The sequence below is a fragment of the Boleophthalmus pectinirostris genome, unplaced genomic scaffold (assembly GCF_026225935.1).
Source record: "Boleophthalmus pectinirostris isolate CB_2022bp ecotype Guang Dong unplaced genomic scaffold, ASM2622593v1 HiC_scaffold_88, whole genome shotgun sequence".
NCBI lineage: Eukaryota > Metazoa > Chordata > Actinopteri > Gobiiformes > Gobiidae > Boleophthalmus > Boleophthalmus pectinirostris.
Window position 1 is genome coordinate 1 of NW_026571536.1, and position 25,000 is coordinate 25,000.

The 25,000-nt window shown below is 40.2% G+C and overlaps 2 protein-coding genes across 2 annotated transcripts; one reads left to right on the plus strand and one right to left on the minus strand.

The window, feature by feature from the left end:
* The first annotated feature begins 1,546 nt into the window (after nt 1-1,546).
* On the plus strand, nt 1,547-16,994 carry setd2 (SET domain containing 2, histone lysine methyltransferase). Its single transcript, XM_055166551.1, has 22 exons — nt 1,547-1,588; nt 1,874-1,889; nt 3,234-3,355; nt 4,344-7,873; nt 7,956-8,087; nt 8,194-8,322; nt 8,403-8,526; nt 8,614-8,691; nt 8,843-8,940; nt 9,027-9,159; nt 9,311-9,445; nt 9,523-9,651; nt 9,902-11,299; nt 11,393-11,435; nt 11,514-11,730; nt 11,811-12,513; nt 12,609-12,725; nt 12,833-12,969; nt 13,108-13,219; nt 13,342-13,416; nt 13,510-13,611; nt 14,934-16,994. The coding sequence occupies exons 1-22, from the start codon at nt 1,547-1,549 to the stop codon at nt 15,093-15,095; spliced, it is 7,734 nt and encodes a 2,577-aa protein (XP_055022526.1). The 3' UTR covers nt 15,096-16,994.
* A 1,909-nt stretch (nt 16,995-18,903) lies between these two features.
* On the minus strand, nt 18,904-24,938 carry nradd (neurotrophin receptor associated death domain; the record flags this gene model as incomplete). The annotated part of the gene is made up of 4 exons (XM_055166552.1): nt 18,904-20,041; nt 21,419-21,561; nt 22,286-22,499; nt 24,585-24,938. Coding segments are annotated over 4 exons (1,022 nt in total), but the record flags the coding sequence as incomplete, so codon positions are not given.
* Nucleotides 24,939-25,000: the final 62 nt, after the last annotated feature.

The window sequence follows — 25,000 nt, forward strand, 5'->3', positions numbered from 1 at the left end:
TGTGTGAAGACATCTGCAACCCAACAATGCAACTTCAAAAAGGGTTCTCTCTAAAAGAAAAAAATTCTATTCCAAATCTTCACCAAAAATCTGCAGTTAGGGTTTTCCACACAAGACCTCCAATTCTCCAAAATAAAATTTCACAACACAATATAAAAACTTCAAGCATCTGGGTTTATAAAGCAATTTCAACACAAGACCTTCAGAGTGCCCCAATCAACACACAGTTTATAACTTAAATTACAGGTTTAATGGTCACAAGCCAGAAATAATCTAAATCAACACACTTATATCCACTACTGCCTGTTGTGCAACACTTTGAACAGCTCTGGTCAATAACCATTATAAATACATTTGCACTTGAAATAGGTGGCTCACGCCATGTTTAGGACACATAAATCCTTCCCATAGTAAAGATGAAGTAAAGATTTCATTAGTATTTATAATGCCCATCAGTTCTCAGGTCAGAAATGAACAGCAAACATATGTTGACAAGATCTCAAGATCTGGAGAAAGGTTCCCATGTGCTGTAGTGTCGCACCTACTGCTCCAGACAGGCTGGCCCAGCAGCAAGTGCGGATCAAGTGCAAAAGACAAATTTCCCTACAGAGACAAAACATACACCATCTGACAAATACTACAACGTTGTGTAATAATGTTAGAAGACATTCTCATAAGAAGTTTTTGCAGAAGCTTGTCAAAATTGCACTTTTGTTACCAACAAATTCCAAATATTCCAATTTGCCACCTACATGTGTAAGCAGCTCTGTGGATGTGGATATCCATTAATAAAAGCAAAAAAGAGTGGAGTCCGTTTAGTGGTCATCTGATCGATATGAACAATGCACAAAATCGTAAGGCAACTTACGGAGTATAAAGTGCTATTTTGGACTTATGCATGAATATTATTTGAAAAAAGCTCAGAAAGCAGATATAATAATCACTGATGATCCGATTCAAGGCAATATAAATAAAGTAAGGGCTGAAAGTGAGAAATAAAAAGGGGAGAGTCTCCAACTTGAAAATGGTAATTCCCAATCTCTTACGGCAGTTAAAACGTATCCTTGTAGAAGAGTATGTTTGACACACATCCCCTTGAAGTGTAGACGTTCTCCAAAAATAAAAACAAGTCAACCTTTTCGCATCCATTGTTTGAAGCGTCATTTAATGATCGATCCACGTGGCGTTGAAAAGATACCAGCATCTTACCACCAAAACCCGCCAAAACATCTTACGCCGACCAAAACCGATGAACATTATCTGAAATTTCCAATTGAGTAAAACAAATAAACGTGTCATTGTTAGCACATAGGCCTCAAAGCAGCTAACAGTGGCGAGCGTCATGACAGGAGAGCTACCTACATGAAAACGAGGAACAGATTTAAACTTGGCTAAATGAAAAACCCATCTTATTCTCAAACAACTCCACTTACTAGAAGCCCAACACACGAATCCAACCAAAGTATCTGTCCGGAAAATAGCGGCAAAAAATAGGTAAAAGAAACCAAAAGCCGTCGGCCAGTCCAGAGCTCCAGAGCAATAGAGGATGGCTAAAGCGGCGGCAGTGCTTCTTCTGCGCGGGGCTGTGGTGAGTGCGCTTTCGGTCCGTTTCGCCCCCGTGCGGTGAGAGTATGAGGGTACAACGATCTGAGGAAAGCCTTTCAAGGAAACATGTAAGGTTTTGTGCGTAACTTTTAACACAGCGCATGCCAACAGATAACTGGATAACCAATATTATTTTAATGCATAGAAATAATACGTAAAACAAGGTATATTGAGCGTCACGTGATTATTGCTGTGGTGCTTTCAGGTACCAATACACACCTTGCATTGAATGCTCTCGCTAGTTATTATGTTGTCTATTTATCTTTAGGCAGATGACCTAATCTGTAAATTAAATCAGCGTTTTTACACAAATGGTAATTAAGAAAATAACAAATTGTTGGATTTCTACAGCTGAGCTATGTTGCCCGCGCTGGCTCCACTCTGATCCACGCTGGAGCTCAGTCTATGGTTGGGGCGCAGCGGAGCCGAGCACCATTTCCTACAGCCTGATGGATCTGACGTCCGCTTATATCGTTGCCTGAGGTTTTCATTCGATTATCACTAAACTCAAGGATGGAAGGAGCTAGAAAGCAAGAGTATTTGATGAAGTAAGTAATAGTTTGTCTTATGTCATCATCCAATACTTTGTTACCTATATGACAGGACAAATGCTGAACCATAAGGTTTGTGAAGCCGGGTGCCGAGAATCGGCTAGCCTGACCACATGAACCATGTTAGCTCTTAAAATAGACAGGTGAGTACATGCATATCAAAGGACAGGCATTAGCAATACCTCGGGACCAAGATACGCTTTTATTTTCCGTGGATAACTATGCAGAATGGAGGAATGCTAAGCTAGCTGCTGCTGTGCAGTGAGTGGAAAGGCTATGTTGGGTTAGCCATCCGGGCTAATGCTAATCGAGCCTCTCGGTTCGCTGCTCGCGTGATAAAAGCACCAAATCCAGTGTACATCTGTTGTGTACGCGAGCAAAATTTTAGTAGGTGTCAGAATTTGGCACTCTTTGTTGCACTGCTGTATATTAACCAGACCTGTATACAGTCCCTAGCTTTGAGCTAAGGCCTTTAAAGATGGCACTCCAGTGCTTTTGTAAACGATCAAAGCTCGTTGTGTATAGCGTAGTTACCTAACATGTATGTTTGTTCACTGGATTGCCATTCCTAATGATAATAAGTAAGAACTTGGAGCTATGCGTTATGACCCCAGCACATACGAATCTAAAATAAAGATATTTTCCAGTGTACCAAAACAACGAGTTCTGAGGCCATGTTTTGGCTGCATTCACACACTGGCCATTTTGGTCATTCTCTTGAAGACTAGATTGCAGACAAATAATGTTACAGTTTTCTGAGTTGAGTCATTTGAATACACATTATGTATACAGGATAAGCCTCTGTTTTTTCACATACAGGCTTCAAGAGCCCCTGTTACTATAAGCCTGGGGAAAAGTGGCATTTGTATTGCTACTGCTGCAAACGTAATCACCACACGCTGTAGCCTGATAACACTGAGCGGGAAAGGCGGTTCCAGAGAACGGACCTAAATCTGTGTTATGCTAGTATACTGTATTGTGTCTGTTAATTTTGCACACATTATGTGATTACAGACTTGTTGATGATGAAACTTGCCTTACAGCCTTGATTCATGAGCCTGTCCTCTTTCTGATCAGGTGTGGCGTCATTTTGGAGTCCCACTTTCTCTGAGCTGGACTATTCATGGCCTCCAGACCCTCCAGGGCTTCCACTACTTGACTTGTTTCTCCATGGACGCTCTGTTCAAGTCAGAAATCAGGTATTTGATCTCAAACCATTTTCAGGACGAACATTTTTGTTTTCCAATATTGGTATGTTCCTTGCTGTGTATTTGATGTTAATGCACCATAACTGTACTGCCTAATTGCAATATGATCAAATGTCAGTGTGAATTTTGACAAATTGCTCAATATTTAAAGCTGATAAAGTGTGTGTTTCAGCACCTGAACTTACCCCATCTAGTACCTTATTTGTGTTTTGTTTTTCTATTTACTGCTTCTAGCTAGATGTCCTTGAGGAGATGGTGAATAGATAAAAGTTGTTCTGCAGATGGACCATATTGTTATTTGTATGCATTATTTGCCTCTCCATAATTTTTGACAAAAATACTCCTTCTTCCTGCTTGTTAGTTTGGCTTTTTTTCATTTCAAACATTTGAATATAGTTTGCATGGTATGCTTAAATGCTCATAATGCTTTTATAATTTAATTACTTTTTCCCTTCTTCCCTTCCCTTACCCTTTTCACCTAATGACTCCTTTTACTATACAGAACTTTTTTGCAATTTTTTAAAAATATTGTGCCTACAAGAGTTTTCTGTTTAATTCATTATTTTGAAATACACTTCATTTCAAAATTGTGAATTAATTGGGGTTATTGTGGCTTACTCAGGTAAACAATAACAGGTCATTAGAAAAGATGGAAATGTAATTATAATTAATTGGATGTTTTGTAGATAATTTTATAAAATACTGATTGTGAAGTCCTACGTCAGTGCAGCACATGTTGTCAGACTGATTGATTTTTTTTATTTTTTATCTTTCTTTCCCCTTTCCCTTCTCTTCTTATGGTTCTTTGATGTTCTATAATGAAAACACAGAGAAGAGGGAAGTGGTGCCCCAGTAAGTCAAATAAACAAAGTAGTGTACGTTCATTGGTTTTGCGTTTTTTTTTTATCAGTGGGTGTAACCCTCATGTTAGTTTTTTGAAGTGCAACTGTATTAGAGCTGTTTTTATCTCTCATTCTAGGTTAAGGTGGAGGGTCTCTCCAAGGCAGCCTTAATCAAAAGCCTGTCTCCTAGAGTCCTGTTGTACAACCATTTGTTGCCTAAAGGAACCAAGATGAAGGTCAACCTGGAAGATCAGAGTCGTCAGAAAGTGTCCTTCAGTTTCTCGCAGACCAAGAAGCCCCTGCAGAGTCTTTTCTTCATTTCGTCCAGCCCTGAAAAGTCTGGAGCGGATCCTGCTACCCCATCACACTCAGGCTCAGGGAAGGGGCATCATGCTGAGTCTAAAACTGAGCACAGGTCTGCTTCAACTGTGCAAAAAACAAGAACAAATGCCTCAAGTCCGTCTGCAGTTTCCCCAACTAAACTTAAAACAGACTTGTCAAAGACTCATTTTAAGAAGCATATCCTTAATGTCTCTGTGACTGATGAACAACCATTGTCCGTAGAAGGTGACTTGCAAAGTAATGTAAGATCTCCTCAGGCTGCAGAGGCTAACAGTGTCGCATCAGAGTCAAGAATTACCGCTATCCTCCAGACACTTGCTGCTGCCTCGGGAAAAGATGGCATCAGTTATAGCCGCTCAGAGTCTAACAGTAAGGGACATAAAAGCACATCCAGGACTCATTCAGACTGTGCCCCTCTCGGTTTTGAGTCGGATGGAGATTCAGGCCAGTCTTCCACTCGTAAATCATCTGACTCCAAAAGCCAATCAAGTTCAAGCAGTAGGCGAAAAGATGAAAAGAAACATTCTTCTAGTTCACACTCTGAGGAGAAAGAAAAAAGTTCCTCTAAGCGTGCAGACACATATGAACGGTCTTCTAGTCACTCTAAATCTGACCGTGACTCAAGATACACTTCATCACGTTCATCTCGCTCAGATCGCAGAAGGTCAAGGTCACGGTCACGCTCTCGATCACGGGGGTCTCGCACAAGTTCATCTCACTCCAGGCTGGACAGGTCCCGCGGGGACCGAAGCTCGCGCTCCGACCGGTCACATTATCATGAATCTGACAGGAGGTCCTATAGGAGCTCCCCACGTAGAGAGAGGAGGCGTTCCCACTCCCGCACTGAGAGAAATCGGGATAGCTCAGAGTCTGAAGACGACCGCAGGAAAGCTAGAACACGTACAGGTGAATCCAGTCGATCATCAGCCTATTCTAGTTCGCACAAAGAGTCTAGATCTTCCTCTCATGTAATGTCCACCTCTAAATCAGTGGACTCTTCTGAGTTTGACAAATCCCATCAGTCATCAAAATCGGAAAGGTCATCAAGACGCCTGTCAGACACAGATTCCCAGCACAGGGGCTCTTCTGTTACTGACCATCATAAATCCAGCTCAGGTCACAAGTCAGAGACGAATAGTAAATTGAGTTCGCCCAGAGCATACGCACACTCTCATTCATCAGAGAAACATCAGAAACATGACTCTGAAAGAGAGAAATCACACACATCTGATAAGCGCTCGCGTTCAGATGAATACTCAAAAAATTCACATAAAACAAGTAAATCTGACTCCAAACATTCAGGCTCTTCTGTATCTTCTCATCATGAAGACTCATATAGGACACAGGACCGAAAAACAAATGACACGTTTTACAGCCCACAGAAAGCATCATCTGTCTCCACTGTAGAATCATGTCCAGAAAGTGAAGAAAGACATGAGCAAACGAGCCACAAAATCAAAAAGACAAGTTCAAGGGAAACAAATGACTCCAAATGGACAGAGCATGAAAAGAGGGCAGAAATAAGACATACTTCTTTAGATGTAAATGAAAAGTTGAATAAAGTTGATATTGTTGTTGAAACAAATAAGAAAGCCTGCAGTGATCAGACAGCAATGTCAAACCGAATACCAACATCATGTGAAAGTATTGATGTAATGTGCAATAGAGATTCAGTTGACCATTCACCAGAATTGTTACTCAAACCATCCAGTGTCCCACATGAGATCCAAAACTCAGTAAACGAGGAAACTCAAAAAACAGAAATGGTAGCTAGAACTTCAGTGACAAGTAACCACCCTGATTATGTATCTCAGACCCCCAACTTATTGTTTTTAGACTCTGAACATCACACATGTAAAGAAATGGGTGATGCTGTTAAAAAGAGCAGCATAGTGAACAGAAAGTCTCGGTGGGATATTGTTGGGCAGAATGCAGAAGATCATTCCAATACCATTCACAGTTCAGAGACGAAACCTGACAAACCTGACATGAAAATGGATGTCTCAGAAGATGGTGGCAAACCAGACACTGAAACAAAGGAGAACAAGCGTGTAGAGGCAGGAGTGCATTTTATAACAAAGGACCAGGTGCTTGACTCGGACAGAGCCCGCATCTCTAATATCTGTAAGCATCAAAGTGCATTGGCAGAGGCCGGTCTCGACACAAACCCAAGTGAACAAGTGACAAAGACGCTTTTTTCAAATGATGAAAACACAATGGTGAATGCCAGCAAGAGCAGGCATCCACAGTTGAATTTACTGATGGGCCACAGTGGGGCCAGTGACAGTGACAACTCTGAGTATGACTCTGATTGTGGCGAGGCGATTAAGCGCCTTCACTCTGTGGTAGTGGTGATGCCAAAACATTCCCTCCCACAGGGTGGTGAAGACACCACAGGGCAAAATAGTGCTAGTGATAGTTTTGCAGCTGAAAAATTAATCAATTCCCAACTAATTCAGGGGCAGGATCCAGCCCATAGTGCCATGTGCCAGTCCCAAAGTAATATGATTGATAGCACCAGTCACTCTGAGAGCTCCCAGCAGACTTTGACTGCACACATGCCAGCAATAGAAAATAGCAGTCTTGTCAATTCATTGGGTCAGCAGGGATACCAACAATATGTTAGTAGTGGAAATGAAATTCCCTTATTACAATATAAACAAGATAATCTCTCCAGTGCAAATAGATTCAGTGATAAGAATGGATACAATCTTCTTTGGAGCTACGCTCAAGCTGAGCAACCCAGTAGTACTTGCCCACAGCCTGACAGCAGTCATGGGATACAGGTGATGGATGGTAGATTGACAGGAACACTCTCCTATTCACAATTACAAAGCAGTGAGACTGTTACTGATCCTCCCACTGCTGCACAAATTCGTCAGGACTCAAATGAAATTCACCCAGACTCTCTCACCAATGACCATGGTGTCTACAGTGGTGGAAAGTCAGCAGCTGAATCCAGTGGGTCTATTCTTTGTCAGGGATTTGTACAAGGTCATGAAATAAGTAGTAACAGCAAAGGTCCAGCAACAACAGAGTCTGCCAAAGAGGATAGTTTTAAGTCGCTTAGATCCAGGGGGCCACCAAAGAAAAGGCGTCCCGAATTGGAATCCGACTCGGATAATGAGGCTGAAGCAGGACCTACGAGTAAAAAGGAGCGGCGCGGAGACACTGTGAAGGATATACCAGTCAAAACCGAGGTGCAGCTTCCATTGCTCAAGTTACGGGACTTTCAAGATGCTGCAAAGTGGAAAGACCTGGCGAAGTCTAAGAAGATGCCACCATATTTTGACTTGATAGAAGAAAACCTATATCTTACTGAGAGGTCAGTTAATATTCAACAAGTTCATCATCTCAGGTAATTTCTACAAAGATTTACATAAATTATTCTTTTAATATATTTGCAGAAAGAAAAGCAAATCCCATAGAGATATCAAAAGGATGCAATGTGAGTGTCCAATGTTGTCCAGAGAGGAGCGCTCAAAGGGAGTGATGGCATGTGGAGAGGACTGCTTAAATCGTCTTCTCATGATTGAATGGTATTTTAAATTCTATGTTAAATAATTAGAAAGATTACAGACATAATTTCTTGCCAATTTTGTACTGTTGGGCAGTTGTTCATTTTTTAAAAACATTTCTTTTCAGTTCATCTCGGTGCCTAAATGGAGTCTACTGCTCTAATCGTCGTTTTCAGATGAAGCAACATGCAGATTTTGAGGTCATTCTTACTGAGGACAAAGGTTGGGGTCTACGAGCTGCTAGAGACCTGCCAGCGTATGTTTTTCATCACAATGTTTAAATATTAAATAAATCATGCAGCATAATTGAATCAAATGTTGTGCTCATTGTTCCAGAAATACATTTGTCTTGGAGTACTGTGGGGAGGTGTTGGACCATAAAGAGTTTAAGGCCAGAGTGAAGGAATATGCCCGCATGAAGAACATTCACTACTACTTTATGTCTTTGAAGAATAATGAGGTAAGTCTGGACATAATGTATGCATTGATAAAGGATTTATGATCTGTTTGGAGCATTTAATATAATTTAATGGTTTTTTTTTCCTAGATTATTGATGCAACTCTGAAGGGTAACTGTTCCCGCTTCATGAATCACAGCTGTGAACCAAACTGTGAAACACAGAAGGTGCAGTGGCCAAAAAAAAAAAAAAATATATATATATATATATATATATATATATATTATTTTTTTTTGTATATATATATGTATATATAGAGACATAGAGATCTGTATCCCATTTCTGTTTTAAAACTAAAATGTTTTTTTTTTTCTCCAGTGGACAGTGAATGGACAACTTCGTGTTGGTTTCTTCACCACTAAGGCAGTTACAGAAGGCACAGAGCTGACCTTTGATTATCAGTTCCAGAGATATGGGTACTCAGAATATTAATTACACTATTAAGAAATTAATAAGGAAATGTTTGTTAATTTTGGAGTTTGTCTTTTCCACTGTCTTTTAGCAAAGAAGCCCAGAAATGCTACTGTGGAGCCCCCAGCTGCAGAGGCTTCCTTGGAGGGGAAAACCGTGTGAGTGTTCGCGCAGCTGGAGGGAGGATGAAGAAAGATCGCAACCGTAAAAGTGCTCTCACTACGGTCAGTTTTTTTTATAAATAAATAAAAATTCCTTAAGATTTTGCTTTTCAAACTAAATTTAAAAAAATTTAATTATCCACATATAATATCTTAAAATGACCACCCATTATATACAGTATGTAGTAATAATGTACTTTTGTGTATGTTCCAGGTTGATGAAGAGCTGGAGGCGTTACTGGACAATGGAGAAGGCCTGTATGATGAAAAGCAGGTGGTGGCTCTGTGCAGGCTGATGGTCCGAGTGGAAACTATGGAGCAGAAACTCCTTTGTCTCAAATTGATTCAGGTACGGTGCAGTCTGACAGCTGGAGTGACTGAGGTTATGTTTATCTCAGTCTAATGTTCTGAACCCTTGTTTTACAGGACACTCAAAACCCATCGTGCCTCAAACAGTTTCTGGATCACCACGGCCTGTCTCTGCTCTGGATCTTTATGGTTGAACTGTCTGAAGCAAAAGGCAACAGTGCCAACAACATCAAGCTGCAGTTAGAGGTGAGTTAGTGTATTTAAGTTACCAAAGTTAAATGATTATTACTGAAAGGTGTATACAGCTTAAAATGTTTATTCGCTTGTTTTTAACTAAATTTTAACTGCTCTACAGAATTAATTTGTAAATGCCAAAACTGTAAAACTCCAGTAAATTTGTCATATTTTTTTTGTTATTGGGAACTATTTATTGTATGTTAAGTCTTCAATTTAAGAAGATGACTATTTATATTTACAATTATTTTTATTTTTGCAGATTTTGAAAACTTTGGCTGTGCTGCCAATTTCAACTAAGAACATGTTAGAGGAGAGTAAAGTGTTGACTCTGATTCAGCGCTGGGCACAGACCTGCCCTCAGCCCGCAGAGAACGACGGCTACTCCAGTGAAAACACATCCCGAGCTCAAACTCCACTCAACACTCCAGACGGCTCCAACCCAAGAGCAGGAGCTGAAATGGACCACGACTCTGCCAAACCTTCTGTGTTTCGCCGCCTTAAAATCATCAGTGAAAATAGTTTGGACAGTGCCATGTCTGATGCCAGCAAAGCATCGGATGGGAAAGAAGATGATGAGGATGATGACGAAGAAGATGATGAGTCTTCACGTGCAGGGCTGTCTGTACAAGAGAGCAAACCTGAACCAGAGGCAGAGACTGAAGAACCAACAAAAGAACACGAGAACAACGTCAAAGAGGAGAAGGAGGAGTTGTCAAATGAGAACTTAGATATTCAAGATGAGTCCAAACCCAGTAATGACCAAGAGCACACTGAGATGGTGTTGGAGATGGAGGAGGAGGTCAAAGAGGACACGAGTGAGGTTCTTAAGGAGGAAAGTGGTGACATAAAAGGCCCACATGAAAAGGAAACAGAACAGGGTGAACGTGAACCAATAGCTCAAGTCTCTACAGAGGCGCCTGAGCAGGTGGCAGGGCAAGACTTTGTCCAACATGAGGAGCCCCAGAGTCAGGTGTCCGAGGGAGATGAGCCTACCCCAACTGCACTTGCCCCAACTGAGCCTGCCCCAGTTACACCTGCCTCAACTGAGACTGCCCAGACTGAACCTGCCCAAAGTGAACCTGCCCAAACTGAGCCTGTCCTATCTGAACCTGTCCTGACTACACCTGTTCCAGCTGATTGTGCCCCAACTGATTTTGCTCCTTTTCAACCTGCTCAAACTGAATCTGTCCCCACTGTACCTGTCCCCACTCCATCTATCCCAACTGAACCTGCTCCAACTGAACCTGCCCCACCTTCATTTGTCCCAAGTGAACCTGTCCAAACCAATTCTACCCCAACTGGGCCTGACCCAACTGTATCTGATCCTGCAACCTCCGAGCCTGCTCCAGAGCCAATGGAGGTGCAGGTGGAGGCACAGGCAGAGGTACTAGACTCTGAGAAGGCAAACACTGATCAAAACACTTATCAGCCAAATGATTGTGCTGCTGCTGATATGGTGGTGAGCTCTGAAGTCCCTGAAGTGAGCGTCCCATCAGCGGCCGCCTCAGTGGAGCCCTCTGTTGTTGGGACGCCCTCACAGGACGATGACGAGGGTCTCTCTGATGTAGAGAGTGAGAGGAGCCAGGAGCCTCAGCTCAGCTCCATGGACATCAGCGGCATGGCAGCCCGGCTTCTGGAGAGCTGGAAAGATCTAAAGGTTTGTTAAAACTGGGTCAGGCCACACGCATATCTTCACAATATGTTGATTTTATTTTAATTTTTTTTTTAAACTTAAAATAATTATTTACAGGAGGTGTACAGAATACCTAAGAAGAGCCAAGTGGAAAAAGAAGGCAAGACATCTGATAGTATTTCAGTAGCATTTTAATATTAGTGTTTATTTCAGACATTAAATTGTATTTTCTTAACAGATCGCAGTAGGGATCGGGACACAGCTCGTCCAGCTTCAGGGAGCCGAGAGAGGGACAGAGAGAGGGAGCGAGATAAGGAGCGTGAAAGAGAGAGAGAGTATGAGCGTGACCGTGAAAGAGAGAGAGACAGAACACCGCGCAGCAGCGAAAGACGCAGGCGGCGCTCACTCTCTCCTCCCTCATCTTATGAACGCACCAGCCGCCGCACTGAAGAGAGGTAAGCAATAATGTCCACTCAGCACAGGCCATACTCAGCACATCAGCTCTTGCTATTATATAATTTTCACCTTTTTTCAGGTTTGACAATGTCAACAGCAAGACTCCAAGGAGTGTTGGAGGAAAGGAGAGAAACAAGCTGTCGACAGAGGAGCGCAGGAAACTCTTTGAGCAGGAAGTGGCTCAGCGCGAGGCTCAAAAGCAGCAGCAGCTTCAGCAGCAACAGCAGCAGCAGCTGCAGAGTCTGGGCTATGACCCGGCCCTGGCTTATGCCTCTACCGCCGGCTTTATCACATATCCCTCTGGATATCCTGTCCAGGCCTTTGTAGATCCAACCAATCCCAATGCAGGCAAAGTGCTGCTCCCCACCCCTCCAGTGGATGGAGCCCTGACCTATGAACAGACACCTCCTCTGGGACTGTCCTCTCCATCCTCCACTCCTCAGGCTACTCCAGTGTCTAGTATCCCACAGATCAGCACAGAGCCCCTCCCCCCTGGGACCTCTCAGCCATACGCCCAGCCCACTGTAGCTCCTCCAGACACTGGGGTGGCTGTTCTTTCTGTGCCTGCCCCTGCGGCACCTCCTGTGCAGGGCCAGAGCTACACTACTCTGTGGGACCCCAGCACACAGCAAACAGTCACAGTGCAAACTGCAGCTCAACAGTACACTACTGCACCAGCTCAGCCTCAGCCACAGACTGCTATATACTACCAGGGCCAGCCCTGTCCTACCATCTACAGCATCCCCACTGCCTACCCACAAGGCAGTGCTCCTGTCATACAGGTGTGGACTTTTGACATATCACTTTTAGTTAAACCTCTAAGTCATGTAATCAGTATTAAAATCATCATTACCATTCACTTGTTTTTTTTATGAAGGCTTATACTGATCCTACGGGCAACTACCTGCACAGTCAGCCTGTCTATCCTGGCCAGCAAGGGGTGGTAGTGCAGCAAGGAGGCACTGTCACTACTATTGTCACCTCCCAAACTCAGGTAATACACACAGCTCTCCATTTTTCATTCATAGCATGGAAGGTTTATACCTCAGCACTGTATGTTTAACCCTTTCTCATTTTCATGGTGTCCTGTTTACTCACTAGGAGTTAATTGTACCAAACAACATCGTAGACCTGCCTCCACCCTCTCCCCCCAAACCCAAAACTATTGTTCTACCTCCAAACTGGAAAGTGGCTAGAGACCCAGAGGGAAAAATCTACTACTACCACATTGTCACAAGGTATGCTATTTGTTGTTATTATGGGATTGGACCCTATTTTTTAATTTAATCTCACATCTGACTAAATTAATACTATCATTAATATAATAATATTATTATAATAATATTAATAAGATGAATTTACTTTTTTCTTTTTAGGCAAACACAGTGGGATCCTCCGACCTGGGATGGGACAACTGATGCCACTACCATGGAGCACGAGTCTGAAATGGACTTGGGAACTCCCACCTATGATGAAAATCCATCCAAGGTTGGCTATTAATAATTACAAATTAAACATTTTATCCTTTCCCTTTTAAATGGCACCAGTGGTATTTTCTAGTATGTCTTTATGTGATAAGTACTCAATTACATATGTTGTCCTTTTTCCAGTTTTCAACAAAGACCGCTGAAGCTGACACATCCAGTGAATTGGCCAAAAAGAGTAAAGAGTCATTCCGTAAAGAGGTGAGCTGTGCTGTTTTTACTGTAATAAAATGTTTACAAGAGTCTCAAATGTATCCTGCTCTTGTGTAATACTGTGTGTGTTATGCTCATTAGATGTCCCAGTTCATTGTACATTGTTTAAATCCTTATCGGAAGCCTGACTGCAAACTGGGACGCATCGTCAACACAGAGGACTTCAAACACCTGGCGAGAAAAGTAAGTGTTCTCTGTATGAAGGATTGGATGAGCCAAACACACTCATTTCCTTTTAATAGACATGTCCTTGGGCAAAGATGTTGTGTGGGAGGAGGAGTGACATACCAGAACAGTGAAGACATGCTCCCAATTAACTGACCCTGTGAGCTTAATGTATGCACTTTATTGGCTAAATGATAGGACACAAGCTGCTAAAAGGAACTGAGCCAAATTGTAACTACTGAGCCATATGTTGAAGAAAAATCTAATCATGATCTGATCCATTTAGCAATTTGCTATTTTGTTAACAGCGTAACATTTGGATTAAAGGTCCTATATTATGCAGAATTGACTCTTGTGAGTTTTAAGCCATTTTATAATATGGTTACCTCATCAAAAACATACATGGAGTTGTGTTTTGTTTCATTCACATGTTTGAGTAATCCTTTATTAGTCTGTCTACATCTCCAAAGCTCAGAATGCTCTGTACCACCTTGTGATGTCATGAAGCAGTAACTTAGAAGTTTTAGTGAAGGTATATGGAGTGTAAAATCACTCCGTTTCCCTAAATCTACCGTATTTTCCGGGCTATTAGGCGCTCTGGATTATAAGGCGCACTGTCATTAAATGGTCTATTTTCGAACTTTTTTTTACAAATAAACCTCACCGGACTTTAAAGGAAACACAACAGTTAGATGGGTCAGTCGGACTTTGTTTGTGGCGTTCACTGTGACTTTTGGCTTTGTTTAATTGTGGCGTGTAGGGAGGGTACTGTCTGGGACCGCTGGATTGTTGGAGTGTTCGCAGTGACTTAGTTGTTCAGTTGTTCAGTTGTGGATAGAAGTGGCACTTTTTTTGGATCATTCCTCCGTTCCATTCCTCATCCGCATGGAGTGATGAGTGTGGCTGCAGGTGTATTTTGCTGCGCGGTCGCTGTCTGCTCTGTGCGTGCTTGCATGCGCTGCGGGTGGTGCAGCTTTGTAGTTTACTGAAGGCGTGCTGGGACACCCGAGTGGATTTGTGTATATGGCGCTCTGGATTGCGGGGTACGCAGTCGTTTTTTGATGGAGTTGGGGGCTTAAGAGCGCACCTAATAGCCCAGAAAATACGGTAAGTCTGCACAGTGAAGTAGGGCATAACCAAGGAGAAATATTGCATAAAAACACATTGTGAAATTTTCCTACTATTCCTACTGTGAATTAGGCAAAAAATTGTACTGTGATATTTTTTGCTGTGTCACCCAACACTTTTGTTTCGTCTGTGCAATGTCCTGATGTGAGTTGATGGCCAACATGGTAATGCCATAAATCACAATGTAACTGTCTTGTTCAATCTCTTCATAGTTAACTCATGGGGTAATGAACAAGGAACTAAAAGCGTGCAAGAATCCTGAGGACCTCGAGTGTAACGAGAATGTGAAGCACAAGACCAAGGAGTACATAAAGAAGTACATGCAGAGGTTTGGCTCAGTCTATCGGCCCAAGGAGGACACCGAGGTGTACTAGACACTAGAGACAAGCCTCAAACTCCAAACTGTGAGCCAGAAATGCTAAATATTTTATCGTCACTAAATATTGCACTGCTGCTGTTAAGCTCTGTGGGTTTTCAAAGACTGAGTGAGACCCTTGGGTGGAGGAGCAGCATCCGCAATGGGTGACACTGACAGGTGCTACATAGACTTTCAAAGACTGTTTTAGCATTTATTTTTTTCATGTATGGCTCTTAAAAAGGAGGATCTCCTCCATTCCATTTTAACCCTGTCCAGCCCAAAATAAGATTGGTTAACCCAGGGGTGTCGGAATGGTGGTGGTAAAGGGCACTTCTTTGCCTGGGCCCTAGTGCTGGGAGGTGCCAACAAAAAACATGTAATGTGCATTTAATTATTGCGTGCCCACCAATGTTTTGTACTAAGAGCCCAGACTTTGTGCTACAGCCCTGGGTTAAACTTTTTCCATTGGAGCACTCTTGGATCTCCTGGCTCTTTATCTGGTGCTGCTTTTAACTGGGCCGTGGAGGTCCAGACTTCCACAGGTGAACCCCTGCCTTCTTATCCACTCCTCTGTGGTGGAGTTGTCCTTATTTTATGAATGCATTATATACTGGATAAAACAACTATTTTACATAAGTTAAAATTAATTAAATTGAGATTTTTTATTTGAGTAGGCTAAATTTTGATAAGTCACCTGCCAATAGCATAAGTAATTTTTCCTTTTTCTTAAGTGCATCACAATATTTGTTCTCCTCTTAAAGGTGCACTGCGCAACTTTTCTAATGGGGGTTCACCGCCTGCTTATCTCCATGGAGATACTATTGAAGTGCTTGAAATGTTGCACTGTATGGCAGTAAACTTCTGTCCTGCGTTTATTCAATTACAGGTGCATTTATTGCTAAAAAAAAAAAAAAAATGCAATGAAAATATGCATTCTAACTGTGATCTGCCTGTCATACAATTATATAAATTTAACGCAACATTCCAGGCAACACAATGACATGGAGACAAGCACACTAAGGTTACACACGGCATCTTTAGGCTGAATATGACTTGTTTCATTGGTGTTTTCATTTTCTCTAGCTGGTCAAAATGTACTTCATTCAAGATGGATTCATTCAGGCCATGATAACATATTGGTCACTTGTGCAGGTGGAGTTTTCCAGGCGTCTTCAAATCTCTCCTTGCTGTCAGATTTTACGTGTGTAGGGATCAGTTGTCCACCAGAGTGTCTTTTATCTGTTTGTAAAATAACAGTTACTTAACGTGCCGTCATATAATTTGACACTTTCTTTCTTCCAAAATCTACGTAGATTCCTCTTGTAAGATGGACAGGTTTAGGGTGTGATCTAAGCAATGCAGTTTTAACAGTTTGTGAACACCCTCTGTATTCTCTACACTTTCAGTTTTTACAAGAGCTAGGCTGAGGTTAAAGGCTGGCTATCGACATAAATTATACTTAGATCAATTCAAACTAACTTTATTGTTCTCAGTTCAACACCATTAAGTCAGTGCAGTTGAAAAAATGCATTAATGTTTTTCCAATGTGTACATTTGTTATGTGAATATATTGAAAAATAAGTTTTGGAAATGCTAAAAAGTAGCAGTCACTTTGTAAGGACTATCATTTCATGGTTAATAATGTAAATAGTGATAATGTAAAGTTACCAAAGCTGTACACGAGAGGGCGCTCTTCTCACCAGCTCAGCTCCTGATGCAGTCCACTCACTGAACCCCACAGCCTCACAGCTCTTTGTTTTATTTCAGCTATAATGGGGGAAATTTTTTATGTTGTTTTGTTAATTTCTTTTGTACAAAATATGTTTCACCCTGTTCTACTGTAATTATTGCGTAAGCACATTGTCATAATGCGTGTACAAACATTTTAAAGATAATAAACCTTTTTGTAAACATATTCTTCCTTGATGAATTATTGGAAACGTGGCAGTACCTGAAATACTGCATAAAAACTGTGATATGATTAACAATCACCCAACCTATTTGAGAAAATGTATCTCCTCTGTAAGCAGGTGTGAATATAAGTTACATTTTACTTGAGTAGAAAACATTTTGAAACTCTGCAGGCTTCATTGTAGTACTTTTATAAGATTTTTTTTCTTGTAGGCCTACCTGAGCAATGGTTAATTGGTTTGAGGTAGCTGTATTGTCATTTGAGTAAAAGGTTGTTAATTTTATGATGATAATATTACAGCAAACTTATTTGAACAAATGTTTGCACCTTGCCTAATATGTTTCTAAGTTATATTGAATTTATTGTTAATATCCGCACTTGTGTATTTACTTTAGTTCCTTAGGTCACCTGAATCTGACTTCTTAGATCTTAGTCTTAGATCTAAACAGTCATAGCCTATTATACCTGGTGAAGTCCTAATAGTAGGCTTCTTTTTTGCCAACAAGTGATTAATTTGGTCGATAATATTAATATACTTGTAGGCTACTTATGTCTTCTTCAATAGTTTTGGGACTTTAGATCTACACAAAAATGCAGGCCACTCAAGAAAGAATATTTTACCCATCTCTGTTAATGACTCCGCACAAGGCACAGTCTGCGCAGCACATACGCAGTGTTGAACCAGATGTTCCCAAATCAAAGTGATCTACTGCGTTCATTAGAGCTGTTGTGTGAAGAGGCGCTGCTCCTCCTCCTCCTCCCCCCGCTGTACCCTCCCCCCGTGTGCGCGCATTCCTCAGCCCCATGCGCTGTGCGATCCAAACCGCACTTTAAGCAGTCCCGTCTGGAGAGTGTGACTGCATCCAGCGCTCCTCGCCCCGGGCTCTGCAAAGCGCCTGCTCCCACTTAAAATCCACAAGCACAAAGATCATCAACAGATCTGTGCGAGACAAAGACGAGCGCGACTGGACGGTCAATAGTCCCCAAAAAAGTAGGCCTACATAATGTGGCCTAAATTTGGAATACAATTTTGAAAACGCCTTATTACAAACGCAACTCGACTCTAGAATTTATCTGTCCATTTGTATCATCCTTATTAGTAAGACGCGTACTCTTTTTAGTCATGTTTTTCATATAGACAGACTCAACTTGTACATCGTTTTGCATTAAATGTGGAATTAAATTTACGGTAGAAATGTTATGTTTTTCAAGTTTTCTGCAATAATGCAACATAACAGATAGGCTACCCTTGATTTCATTTGATCTAAAGTTGAAATGGTTGCCACAAGGTTTTAAATTCAGTAATTAATCAATTACCCTCAACTTTAAAATACACAAAATGAAAATTTCAGACAGAACTGTGCATGCTGGATCTTTTTCTTTTTGTCGTCTTTATTAGATACAAAAATAGGTGTAAATACATGAACTGTGTGTTAAATGTGACAGACAAATACTGTTTACTTACTTGTGCACGCACACATCAGGGACAAACAAAACAAGTCACATTCATATTTAATATGTTTACAAAGAGCTATTCATATATTTATCACGCGCCAATGTAGCTGAATAACTGTGAAATGTTTCAAAGCAAACATCAATGCAGTAAAATGGTTTGGATGATTCTAATTTATACAAAACAGAAACTTTAAGGTGTACTGTGTCACTTCTCAGGTGGAGGGATCTCTCACCTTCTTCTCTCCACATGGATGTTATTGCTTTTCCTGGAATGTTCCACAGTTTGGCATTAAATTTATCTATCTTCATAAACAACCAGATGACACATCCATACTGTATGTTATCCTTCACAGTAAGAATACATGTTTGTGATGCATTGTTGAGCTATTAACACAACTGTTATTAAATAAATGCATAGTAATATGTTTAATGTGATATTGTAGAACATTCCAGACAAATCAATAACATCTCCAGAGAGACAAGCAAGCAGCGGACCCTCGCAACCAGACAAATTACACTGTGCGTCTTCAGTCTTTTTTTGACTGTGCTTCTCTCAAATATCATAGCAGTTTGTAGAAATGCAAAGACAGTACCATTGAACAAAGAGAATTTGGAAAATAAAACTGTTCCATAGTGGTTTGGGTTGTGGCTCGTTAAACAAGGCCATTTCGAGGGTTACAAAGCACACGGACAGCAGGCAGGAACTAAAACTGATTACTGTTAAAATCACATACAAACTGAATCGCACTTGTGTGAATTATCTGTTTCTTCAGTGTTATGGGCACAGAGAATGCTCCACTGACTCATACAAGGTCCTCAGCTGTTTTCAGACGAGACAAGAGAATGTTCTCCACCGCAGCGCTGTCGAGTTCTCCACCGCAGCGCTGTCGAGTTCAAGCAGCATGAGTCTGACTTGTTTAAACTGTATTTCCTTTACAGCTTGTTTGTCCATTCAAAGGTGTTGTGTTTTAGTGACAGGTAAAGCGGCTCCTGTCAGTGCAGTTCAGTCTCTGCGCTCTCTCTCGCTCTAGACCAGGGTTTCTGGTCTAAACTGTGGTACAGCTAGTCATACGCAGGCTCCCTTTGGTGGTACACAGGGTCCTCTACAGTATTTTATTTAGAGATAAATCTATAAAAGCTTTTCTCCTCCTTTTGGTTAATCATTTTAGACCTGATTAAGCCCTAATTCAGACCTGATGAAGTCCATGTTTAGATCTGGTGGTACTCAGAGGGCCAACTATGATCTCAGGTGGGAGTTGTGTGAAAAGTTTGAGGAGCACGGCGTTAGACCACAGAGACTCCCTGCGAAGGCGTCATCAGTGCGGTCATCACATCCGCCCGTTCGATCCGGGCCAAAGCCGAGCTCAGGAGTCCCAGTGTGGAGCCCTCCTTCTGGGCCCAGTTGGAGAGGAGCGTGTGGGCAGGCGCTTCTCCTCGTCCAAACAGCTCCAGTTGGTCACTCTCGTAGCCCAGGGCCACCCCCAGCTCCCTCCAGCCGGGCCCTCCCTCCTGCAGCATGCTCTCTAGCTCCTCCTGTCTGTGCGGGGGAAGGTTCACGTACAGTCGGTTGTCCAGTTTGCTGTCCCTCTTCGTGCCTGGTTGACAGAAGAAAATGTTCAGGAAATTTCACTTCAGAAAAAAAAAAGAATCACATGCATATCCTATTTAGCGTGGGTCCGTGTACCATTCTTTGTTTTGAATTTCAATTAAGAACGGAAAACAATAAAATGGGAAAACAATTTGTTATTTCATTATTCTGTTTTAGTGTCAAACAAAAAAAAAAAAAAAGATTTCGATCTCTATTTCTAATATTTAATTTAAAGTTTATTTTGACACCTGTCTCTTGCTATCTTTTTTGCTATTTATTTAGAATTAATTATTATTTTGAATTTATTATTACAATTTATATTTTTTACTCTTTGTTATTATATTGTGATGTGTGAGCTACTTTGTCCAAATAATTTCCCTTGTGGATCATTAAAGTTTGTCTAAGTCTAAGTCTAAAGTTTATTTCAAATAAACGCCAATCAAAATGTATCATTAAGACTATTTGGTCTGTGTGTTATTTGTTCTGTTGAATTTCAGTTAAATACGAAATATAGTAAAATCTGGAAACAGTTTGTTATTTCATTATTACATTTTAGTGTCAAACAAAAAAACAGATTTCGACCTCTATTTCCAGTATTTCATTTAAAGATTAAAGTCTCTGTGACTATTTTAATTTTGATATGTTATTCTCTCTGGTTTATTTGTCCTGGAAGTTCTGCTGCTCAACCATGGATTTATAATTAAAAGCTATTTTTATTATAGTTCTATGGTGTCAACTGAATAAAGTTTATCACTGCTACTAGTTTCTTGTCATGGAGTTCAACAATTACTTTTTAAGACGCAAATGTAAACACGTCGCTATAAAAGAAGACGACATGTTTGTCCACAAAATCGCAAAAATGTTTCAAGTAAGTCCTTCTAACAGAACTTCAGGGTTAAATAAACCAGAGAGAATAAAATATCAAATTTAAAATAGGCACCGAGACTATACGAGAATAAACGTTAAATTAAATATTGGAAATAGAGGTCGAAATCTGTTGGTTTTTTTTGTTTGACACTAAAACGGGATAATGAAATAACAAACTGTTTTCCCATTTTATTGTTTTTCGTTCTTATCTGAAATACAAAAGAACGATTGGTACACGGACCAGTGTGATCACATTTGTTTAAATTTGTGATTTTGTCCAAATACAAGTTCTTTCCTAAACAGTTGATGAATGAGTCTTCATCTGTCAGTAGTACTATACGACTACATAGTAATTTGTGAAACTGCTCATATTTTGTGTTGAAATTTAGCTATTCAATAAAAAGAGGCTTTATTATTACAATGGTATTGAAATCACTGGTCAAGTTTGAAATGTTTGTATTGTGAAAAAACTACTACATAACTATTCTCTGCCCATTGTCCTGTAGTCTTGTCTCACCTTTGCTGGGCAGGTTGTCCATGATGCTGTGCGAATCTAGAAACACTCCACTGTCACTCTGCAGCTTCTCTGCTTCTGTGGACGTCCCCATCTCTGCAGCGCGGGCTTTAGTCAGGGCCTTCTTCTGCTTACAGGTTCTCCAGCTGCACACACAGGATAAAATAGAGTTAGATGCATTAAAAACATACAGGTAAAACACAATAATGGAAATTACTTAGACACAGTAGCTCAAAAAATATAAATATAAAATAATGTAAAAATCATAGTAGCAAAGTGCAAATAGAGTATTGTAGTATAGGACCAAACCAAACTTACAAGAAAATATAAACAAGAATATTTAAACTCATTTATGCTACTGACACAATAACCTTAAAGCAGGATTTTACCCCAAAAAATATGGTTAAAAAAAACACAAACTGCAATAAATAAATAGAAGAATGAAATACTTTAGTAGTTATTGGATGTATAAGTCATAGAAGTTATTTATTTAACCCTCTACAGCTTATATCTTATCGTAGTACAGAAAAATAGTTTATTGTAATTATTGTGACAGGCCTACTTGGACCAAACGCAATTTAAGAATTGATCTGCTTTTCTGTGTGATAAATAAGGCTTCAAAAATAGGCACTAAAATAAGAAGAATTAAAAAAAACTTTGAATAAACATAAGAGTAGAAAATTTAGATAAAATGCAATACAATCTACTTTTAGCAAACACTATCGGGCTACAGAAGTGACTGTGGATATGTACACTACAACATATGGCCAACAGCAGTGTTCACTGCAAAAGAAAGGGAGGAAAAAAAAGACTGACGAGAGGAAGAAGAAGAAGACTAATGAACTTCTAAGGAATGTACTGATAACTCACCATTTATACGCCACGTAGACCAGCAGCCCCAGCACCACAGCGGCCAGCACGGACACATACACCAGAATGTTATTGCTGCTGTTGCTCTCCTCTTGAGGGGTGAACTTAGGCGACCCGGGGGCTTGGCTGACATCCTCCTCATCAATAACTTCATTCAAATTCGGCCTCCGGGGGGCATCGGACTCAGGGCGGGACAGAATGTGCAATTTTCTGTCTGTAAAGATAAAGCAAAGGATATTTTAAGGTCATAAATTTTAAGGTCATAAATGTGGTCATTGTAATCACAGTGAAGGAGCAAAAGATGAATGACCTTACATCTTATCTCAATCATTAAAGGTGCTATATTATTACACAAAATGGATTCTTGTGAGCTTTAAACCATAAAAACATATCCAGAGTTGTGTTGTTGTTTTTTTTATTCACACATTTGAGTAACAGTAATAATAATAATAACATAATATAATATAAATGCTTTGTTCCTCATGAAGCAGTAGTTTTCTTTAGTTTAGCAGAGATTGACAAATCCAGGGCTGAAATCATCCAAGTAATTCCAGTGAAGGTGTATGGAGTTAAAAAAACAAAACAAAAACAAAACAGTGGAGCACTTTCTGTATTACCACATGACATCACAAGGTGGAACAGATTGTTTTCTGTCTGAAAGAAGAACTCAGCCTTAATATGTAGGGTTTGTCTGTTAAACATGTGTAAATGAAACAAAAACCCAACATTACATTTTGGTGTCTTTGTATAATATAGATTAGAAATTATGTAAAATGGCATAACTATAACAATAACTATATGAAATATTTTATTTTTACATTTATCATCTGTACATTTTATTTGCATCATATATTTTTATAGCATGTTACTCTGTTAATACTGGTATGTTATTTGAGTGTTGAAAAAATATATATATTTTTTTACCTAACTACTAGAAAGGTGTTTTAAATCATATGTAAGTGTTATTGGGCCAGACTCAGTAGCATGAAGCAGATCCCCTGTTATTGTTAATGATAATATTTTCTGTAGAAATATGTAAATTTTCAAAAAATGACTACAGCACGACTTATTGAAGCCAAGAATATCAACTAATAAATCAGGATCTAGTAATACACTGAAGACCAAATCTCTAACTTGAGATACACATGATACTTTCAAGTCATTTTAACCAATAGACAGCTCTGTAACTGTGTAATAATAGCTCTAGCCATGCATCTCCCCTGTGGATTTCAAACAGTCAGTTGCTTCTGTTTCTACACCGATTCCTGCCTCCTGTGGTCAGCCCATTTTAGGATCAAACACTATAAGGTTCTCCAACGACCTCCAGGGGTGAATGAAGCATGACCTTTAAACCCAAAGTGTGTGTACACAGATGACCCAAGCAAGTGTAGCCATTTGGGATCAAACAAAACAATCTCTGGACTTTACTTCTTAGTTTGTGTCACTTAAGTATTTTCTTTCTTCTCCTCAAGTTTCACAGGTGGGATGGTCAGTGGATGTGTGAGTGCAGGTGCTGGCCATATGTTGTTTAAGTTATTTGCAACAAAGGCTGCACACAATTCAGAAATGTGTTTTTTTATGTAGCAATTTTAGCTCTATAATACAAAAAGGCAAATGATGTAATTTGATCGTCAAACTGATTCACAAGAATTTCATAGAGACTTAAAACTAAGACAAAAGCAGGCTGCGTTTAGATGAAATAAAGGAAATGTGACTTTTTGTAGTGTTATTGTAATATATAATTTTTAGATTTGGCATTGCAAATTCTGAATCTAATTTTAGCAATATGGTGACTTACACCCTAACCAAACAACAGTGGATCCTTTAATTCACTTGCTTTCACACAGTCTAATAGAAAATCACTCCTCTTGTATGTGACCAGCTTTGAGAAATGATTAAATAATGTTAATCAGACACAAACAGCCAAATAAAAGTGCTTTATGTTTACTTTTTGTAATGAGTTGTATTGAAATGACTTATTTTTGATACTCCTAATTCCTATAATTAGGTCCTATGATTATACTGTGACCTGAATAATCACAATTATTGAATAAGCAAATAATCCCCATTAAGAATCTTAGTATTTTTCCAAATTGTACATTGCTCTATAGATATTGTGTTATCCATTATCACAGTAATAATAATTTTATGATATATTGTGAAGCCTTATATGCTACTTGAATGTTGGTCAGTCTGCTTGTCTTTTATTGACTAGTGACTCTTTGGCTGTTTGATTTTATAATTTTCTGTTGTTGTGGTTTTGAGCTACACAAGAATAAACTGAATTGAATGCCCTCACCCATGCACAGAGTGTCTGAAATAGGCAGACAGGCTCGGATCTCCACCTCGTTCTCAGAGCATATGGTGCAGTTTTGGCACGGCTTGGTTCCGCTGCTGTCCTCTATAAAGGTCCCTGAGCCGCACGTCTTGCACTTGGTGTCACCCTGGGGTCCACACTCCCGAACAACGCCCTCCCCACGTGAACATTTGGAGCAAGGAGCACACAGACCATATTCCCGTAACAGGAAGTAGCCGCTGTCGCATTCGCACTGAGTGTCTTGAGTGGCCGAGCAGACCGCCGTAGATGGGACGCTGGAGGGACATTTGGTGCATGGGAGACATGGCTCGAGATTATCAGATGAAGAAAATGTACCTGAAAAATAAGTTTACAAGATGTTCAAAAGTGAATCAATGCAAAATGACTGATTGTAACTG